The following is an 8026-nucleotide window of genomic DNA, read 5'->3' as shown; positions in this document are numbered from 1 at the left end:
ATTTACTATGTTTAGCTTAAATTATTATTATCATCATGTTTTCTATCAGCTTTATATAAAGGGGAAAATTATTAAATAGGACAGGAAAAGAGCCTAGAGGCACACAACCAGCACCCTCCACCAAGTCTGGCACAGAGCTTAATAATATTAACCAGATAGAATTTCACATCCTACAGATCACTTCCATGTGGGCAGTAAAATACTTTGCTAAAATTATGCCTTCTGAAAAGAAAAGTCAAATCTAATCACATCTAAGATCTCCTGAAAAAACTTATTTGCTGAGTAATGAATGATAGCACAATTTGAGTCTTTTTTGCTTATCTAATCACCAAACCTACTGTACTCACATAAATTCTGACCCTCCACTGAGTTCCAAGACTGTTCTCTCTACAAGAGTAGACTGTCAGTCTTTCTTCCATGGAGGAACTGCTGGATTCAAAAGACTGACCATTTTGTTAGTAGTACAATGTATAATGTACTAGGCCACCAGAACGCCTTTATCTGACAATATAAAATACAAAAATACTGTTATCAGATAACATAAAATTTTAAAAAATGATAAAAATCCCATAGTTATGACTATACAAAAAGATCTTTTCAGGTCAATGGTAAAAGAAAAGACACGAAGTTAAATTGTCTTTTGAAAAGTGAAAAGAAAAAAACCAATGCCCCAACATGAAAGTTTGTTTAAGATGATTTTTCAATCTGTCCAGACTGCCAACCATGTCTGAGATCACTGAGCACAAAATTTTTGTTGGCATTGCCTGTGGGATCTGTGTGTGAGCAAGCCGATCTGTTTTCTTCAGACCTTCTGGGTTATGGAGCTTACTGCCTTGGAACTCACACAATGGCTCCCCAGAGAAAGGCGTACTGAACATTTTGCTTCCACATAAATGAACTCTTGTGATTGTTGTTGTGTACCATCGAGTCAACACCCACCCATAGTGGACCTTCCAGTGGATTTTCTGAAGCAGTTACTCACACTGGAGGAGACTAATTGCCCATACTTTTCTCAAGGAGCAGCTGGTGGATTCAAACCACATGCCTTCAGGATTAGAGCACAGCTTCTTGTCAGTGGGCCACCAGCAGAGTCAGTTTGAATTTTGGGTTAAATGTTAGGCTGATAACGGAAACGTCTGTTTCAGTTAGAATGATGGTTTGAATGCAACGGAAGCTGTGGGGACAATGTTAGAGCCAGAGTTGCTTTCTCTTCCTTTCTCAGAACAGCCACAGAAATGATTAAAACAAGCAACTGCAACTCTCCGTTAGGACTGCAAAACTACTCCTCCTCCCTTTCCCAGGAATAACTATGACCCCCAACCTGCTCCCCTATCTTGTAAGAAAGAGCTGTGTACTTCAACTCCCCAATTTCCTTGTAAGACAATATATATAAAGCTCCACTCTATATAGCTGTTAGTTTCCACTTTAGCGTCTGCCCCACAGTTTTTCAATAAACTTCCTTTCTTGGCTGAACTGGGTTCTGTCCTTTGTACCTTACAGAAAGGAAGAGGCAATGTGCTCCTAAAAAGATATACAGCATTGGAACTTATATGCGGCAATACAACTCTGTCATCTAGGGTCAGTGTGAGTGCAAATGGACAGAGTAGCACTGCCCCACCAGGATTCCAAGGCTGTAAATCTTTACTGAAGTAAGGGACCATATCTTTCTCCCTGTAGTTACTGGTCAGTTTGAACTCCTGACCTTTCAGGCAGAAGTCTAACACTTTAACTATTTAGCGACCAAGGTGCGTTCTAATCCATGAGACAATTCTACTATCCCATGGGGTCACTGCAGATTAAAAAAAAAACACCAAAAAACCAAAAAACAACAAATTCAACTGTTTAGCTCGCAACAGCAACAATTCCATTTCAAGAACACTTTCACCTGGTGAAAGACAGAAGTGAAGGAATTAATTGGGCTTTCAGAGTTTCCACTTACATTCCCTTTCATTCAGCCTCCTGGCGACTGCATGGTAGGTGTAGGCACAACCATTTTCTAGATAAAGAAATGGATAATCTGAGAAGTCTAAGACTGAAGTTACAAGGCTGGTCAAAAATGGAGCCAGAAGCCAGATCTTTACGTGGTTAAAACCTGTATACCAATGAAGGATTTTTTCTTTTACTTTTCAACGAGAAGAGCAAACTGGGGGGTATGCGTGGGCAGGGAGAAAAATGCAACAATGAATGAATGGAAATCCAAAATCTCTGTAAATGTTCCTTAAAATTAACAAAAGAAAATGTAAAAAAACAAAACAAAAAACCTCACCTACGTTGTGTGATCAGTTACAGCCAGGGAAAGAGATCAGGGACCTGAGACAACATCCAGATGATGCTCAACCCTGTGGGTCTCCGAGTTTGCAGGAGAAAGGCTGGTAGGGATTAGGGTGATGAGGAACCTTTTATGGGCGCTTGGGGACACTTTGGACCCCTCTAACCAGGAACTAAATAGCTCTGTGAGGCAGGGCTCAGGCCCAGCTCAGTTCTTGCACATGCGCAGTGGGTGGGAGGTGGGGTCGCACTGCTCGCTCCGGGTCTCTGGCTCGGCAATCCCCCCCCCGCCCCCTAGCGCACGCGCCTGCGCACTGAGCCTCCCGCCGGCCAGTCCTCCCGGAAGCGCAGTGCCGGCTTGCGCCACGTCAAACCTGTACATCCTTAGTCTCGGTTCCGCCGCTCCTGCTGGCAAGGGGCGCAGCGCCCGAGGTCCACGGCGGCGCAAGGACCAGGAAGGGCACATGATGGGCCGCGGAACTTCGAGCTCCGCCCCCCAGGTGCTCCTGCTGCTCCTGTTGCTGCTCTGGGCTGAGCGGCCGCGAGCAACCGAGCTCACCTTCGAGCTGCCGGACAGCGCCAAGCAGTGCTTCCACGAGGAGGTGGACGAGGGCGTCAAGTTCTCCTTGGACTATCAGGTGAGCCTCGGGTGCAGCGCACTCCTGCATTGGCGTCGGGTCTCGCCAGGGCACCTGCGCGTCCCTGCTTTATTGGGTAGAACTGCAGAAGGGCAGGGGGATCATCGGAGTCTTGCTGGCTTCTCTGTGAGAAAGAACTTTTTGGTAAGTGGGATCTCATCCGTGACGGACTGGGCCAGTTCGGGAAGTGGTCAGCTCGGCAGGTGTGTCTGTGCCTGAGATGCCCGGGGCTGAGCATCCTGGAGAGTTGGCTAGAATGACCATTCATTCTGCTCGAAAACACAAACGCAGTAACTAATCAGCTTCGCGCACACACAGTCAGACCCGTTTTATGGTCTGTCTAGTACGAACAAGGTATTGAGAAATGGCAATGAGAAGAATTGGGTTCAGTGTCTTTTTTTTCCTTTTGGCGTGTTTAAAGTCGAGTCTATGAGCTCAGCAATGGTGAAAATGGACACTTTAGGGGAGCTTCACCACTGCCCCAGAACCCTGACAATGTTTGAGAGGCGTGAGATATGTCTCCCTTGGCCAGGCTGTGGCCATACGGCTCCGAGAGAAGAGCTCAGCTCCTGCACTCCAGTCTCTTGAGAGTTATGGCTCACGGCCCTAGGTTCTATGTCTGGGGTGAGGGATCTGCCCTTAAGGTTTAGCCAGCAGGTCTAGGCTTGGAGACTGCGTGGCCATCACACCCAGTTACTGCCCCTTCCTAGGAGAGTGCAGCTTGAACGTGCAGTGCCCACTTAAAACCAGGAAGGCCCAAGCCAGATTTCCGCCCTCAGCCATCACCCTCAGAAGCCAGTCTGCAAACTGAGGACTGTCAAGTAATTGTCTGGCATTCTGAGAACATCAGCTGTGTGTCAGGCACTGCATTAAATACTTAACTCAGAGATCCCATTTAACCCTTATCACAACCGTATGAGTACTTTTTTTCAGCACTTTATTACAGATGATGACACACATTCCTTAGAAGTGAAGGAATTTGTCCAGGATCACAGAGCTAATGACTGACCATGCTGTAAAGAAGTAATATGCTCCATGCCTTGTATTGAGCATTCAACAAAACAAAAGACAAAAAGGCCAACTTACTTAACATCTTTCAGCCTTAGTTTCCTTCTTTGGTTTAGCTTCAGCTTTAGAAGGTGGTGTCGATTAAGTGGAAAAAAAAAAAAACTTTTAAAAATGTCATCATTTAGTAATTGGCATCCCACCTGCTAACAAGCACCCTGGGTGTCTTTTGTGGTTGTCAGGTCATCACCGGAGGCCACTACGATGTTGACTGCTACGTGGAAGACCCTTTGGGGAACACCATCTACAGGGAAACCAAGAAGCAGTATGACAGCTTCACACACCAGGCAGAGGTCAAGGGCGTCTATCAGTTCTGCTTCAGCAATGAGTTCTCCACCTTCTCTCATAAGACCGTCTATTTTGATTTCCAAGTGGGCGATGAGCCCCCTATCCTCCCAGACATGGGGAACAGGGTCACAGCTCTTACCCAGGTGAGTGGACATGAACAATGACAGCTCCTTGCAGACCCGGCTGAGCCTCTGATTCCTAGTTACTTTCTCCTCTTCTGTCACTGTCTGAGCAGTAAGCAACAGCATCCACTCATTCCTTGTGTCGAGTTCTAGATTGGCATTTTCATAGCCAGCCCAGTTGTTACATGTATTGAATTGGAACTGATTCATAGCTGACCCTCAGGGGTTTTCAGAGACAGTAAATCTCATGGGAGGAATTTGCCCGTTATTTCCCTCAGAGCAGCTGGTGGATTCACACGGTGCCTTTGGGTTGGCAGCATGACTCCTTACCCCGTCCTGGAGGACACTGTACTTTTGGTCTCTCCCCATTCTCCAACTAGATTCCTACAATGCTTTTATCTGGCCTTCCTACCTCTACTCCTTTGCTTCCATCAGGCTTTCATTCAGGACCACATTCTAAGTTCCTGTATCAGGTATCTGTGTGCTTATGATATAGCTGCATCATAAAGAGGAAGCTCTGGTGCCACAGTAGGATATAAGGAGTTGTGGTGCTAACATAGAGACCTTACCTCTGGTGGTTTGCATCCATCAACAGCATCTTGAAAGAAATACGGATAGTCTTACTTGGAAACCTGCTGAAGCGTCAGCTATGAGTTGCTTCCTTCTTCACGACCATATTGTTGTATACTGTTGAGTCAGTACTAACTCATAACTGACCCTCAAGAGGGTTTTTAGAGATAGTAGATCACATGGAGGAGATTTCCCATCTATCTTCCATGGAGTAGCTGGTGGATTTGAACCACCTGCCTTTGGCAGCACAACTCCTTACTAGTAAGCCACCAGAGTGATATCATGAAGACCTAAGTCTTGAGTGATTTTGTTGTGTTAATTAACATAAGCAGCTGCTATAACAAATACATTCCAAATACCAATGGTTTAACACAGTTGAAAAATCAGAATGTTTTTCCCCTTGCTCCAGTGGTAGTCTAGAGAAGGCTTGTGGGGTGCGAGTCAGGTATCCAGGTTTGCTTATGGCTTAGCGAATGCTTAGAGCTTCAGATTCCCCTGTCTCTAGCCACCAAATGATAGAAGCAGTGGGAGAGCCCCACCTGTCTCACAGTAGCCCTAGCTTAGAACCTTGTATCTTCTCATAGCATGTTGTTGAGAATGGGCTGTGGCCAATTGGGATGAAAGGAGAGCTGGGAAATAAAATCTTGATTGAACAGGGCTACAACTAGCCACAGCTCCACACTGGGAGAGAAATCATGAAATATTTGGAGGACCGACTTCTGTCATATTTGACCCTTCAACTTACTTATAAACTGATCCCGCCCCCTTCATCAGCCCTCTTTCCCACTATTTAAGCTACTCCCTCCTCCTCTGTACAGATTGTGAGCTTTGTAAGGCCTAACCTTTTGCTGGTGAGTTAATTGTGACTCAGAATGGCTCTGTAGGACAGAACTGGCTAGAGTATTTCCAAGGCTGTAATCTTGATGGAAGCAGACCACCACATCTTTATACCCTGGAGCTAGTGGATTTGAACTGCTGACAATTCAGTTATCAGCCAAGCATTTTGGCTACTTCACCACCAGGCTCCTTCCCCAAGGACTAAGATTTTTTTTTTTCCTTTGTGTTCCTAGCAGCATTCCTGTGCAGGAGGCGTGGCTCAGAATAGGAGCTCACCAAATATTTGTCAAGTGACTGAGAGCGTGGGGGCCCAGGGGAACCTGCAGGACAGGAATGGCCACCTGGGGCTGCTGTTCTTGTTCCAGAACTACAGCAAGGGTGTCTTAGGCTTAGGTGAGGCCACCTGACCTTCCAGGCCACCTTCCTGAGTGGCCACCTGTTTCCTTTCCCCAAGGGTCACGTTGCAGCAGTTGAAGAACAGAGCTGTGTAGGACAGAATGCTCGCCATTCTTAATTTTGCTGTTGTTGTTAGCTGTCCTTGAGTTGAGTCCCCAACCCATGGTTACCCCATGGTTATAGAGCAGAACTGTGGCTCATGGGGTTTTCTTAGCTCTAATCTTTAGTACAGTGTTTTTAGCTCTAATCTTTAGTACAATGTTTAAGCACCTGACAGCTAGCTGAAGGTTGGTGGTTTGAACTCACCAAGCAGCTACAAGGAAGAAAGACCAGCTGATTGCCACTGGGCTGGTTCTGACTCATCACAACCCTCCAGGGGAGAGTAGAACTGTCCTATCAGGTTTGAGGCTGTAAATCTTTAGAGCAGGCAACTGCCTCATTTCCCCCTCTGTAGTGACTGGTGGGTTTGAATGGCTGACCTTTTGGTTAGCAGTCAAATGCCTTAACCATTGTGCAACCAGAGTTCTTTGCTGTAAAGATTTAAGCTTAGGAAGCCCTGTGAGTCACTTCTACTCCACTCTATAGAATCTCTGTGAGTCAAAATTGACTTGATGCCACCTAACAGCAAGGATCTTCACGGAAGCAGTTCACCAGGCCTTTCTTGTGCAGAGCCACTGGGTAGGTTTGAACTATCAGCCTTTAGGTTGGCAGCCGATTACAAGCCAATTACACTACCCAGAATCTTTATTCTCAGCTTATGGCTTTCAGTGACATCTCCAGAATACTGAAAAGCAACGATGTCAGTCTGGAGACAAAGGTGGACCTGATTCAGGCCATGGTCTTCGGAATTACGTGCTATACATCAGAAAGCTGGACAATGACTAGGGATAATAGAAGGAGAATTGATGTCTTTGAGCTGTAGTGCTAGAGAAGAGTATTGGACATATCATAAATATTGAATATTTAATATACCATGGACTGTGAGGAGAAAAACAGGTTCGTCCTGAAGAGGGTGCAACCAGGCTACTCCTTGGAAGCAAGGATTCTGAATTTTTGTCTGACATACTTTGGACATGTTGCAAGGAGGGACCAGACCTTGGAAAGGGACGTCATGCTTGGGAGGGTGGAGGGACAGCGCAGGAGAGGGAGACCCTCAATGAGATGGATTGATTCAGTGACTAGGGTAAAGGGGGTAGGTGTGTCAGAGACAATATGGTGGCTCAAGGTAGAGTAGGGTTCATAGCTGTTGTACATAGGGTCACTATGAGTCTCAGGCGACTTGACAGCATATAACAACAACAACATAGCTGTTTAAATTGTTGACCCTCCTCCAGTAGGTTTTCAGAGACAGTTAATTGCATGGGAGGGGATTACCCATTCTTCTCCTGTGGAGCAACTGGTGGCCTCAAACCGCATGTTTTTGGGATTACAGCACACTAATATTATATAAAACATTTGCTTTCTCATGTGCACTAGTAGTAAGTAGCCTTTTAACTAGGCAGTAGCCACAGCTGGATAGTGGGTAGTGGCCATGCAAGTATAGAACATTTGCATTATCCTAATACATTCTACTGAGCAACACTGGGTTTGAACTTGACTTTTGAGCTTGACAGTGTGAGTGCCATTAAAAGATCCAGCCCAGGGAATGCATTGTTTGTGAGATCTTTCATAACTGAAACGCTTGATTGCTCTGTTGGCCACTGATGAAACAGCCTCTGTTTTGAAGATTTTGTAAATCTCCAGAAACTAACTTGGAGGACTTCCTTCTCTTACCATTGGCAAACAAACTACTGGAGAAAAGACTTCATGAATTAGAGCAATGGAAAAAATCTGTCTGGAACT

General features: G+C 45.7%; 1 protein-coding gene across 1 annotated transcript in view; it reads left to right on the top strand.

The window, feature by feature from the left end:
• The first annotated feature begins 2731 nt into the window (after positions 1-2731).
• The window catches only part of TMED3 (transmembrane emp24 protein transport domain containing 3), a 13145-nt gene continuing 7850 nt past the window's right edge, over positions 2732-8026 (top strand). The window contains exons 1-2 of the mRNA XM_006888249.1: positions 2732-2906; positions 4154-4402. Coding sequence (XP_006888311.1) covers positions 2733-2906; positions 4154-4402 — 423 coding nt within the window. The 5' untranslated portion in view covers position 2732. The remainder of the gene's footprint in view (positions 2907-4153; positions 4403-8026) is intronic.

This window comes from Elephantulus edwardii, unplaced genomic scaffold (genome assembly GCF_000299155.1).
Source record: "Elephantulus edwardii isolate Elephantulus edwardi_28Jun2011 unplaced genomic scaffold, EleEdw1.0 scaffold00066, whole genome shotgun sequence".
NCBI lineage: Eukaryota > Metazoa > Chordata > Mammalia > Macroscelidea > Macroscelididae > Elephantulus > Elephantulus edwardii.
The sequence above is the reverse complement of the archived record's forward strand: the minus strand, read 5'-3'. Positions and strand labels throughout refer to the sequence as shown.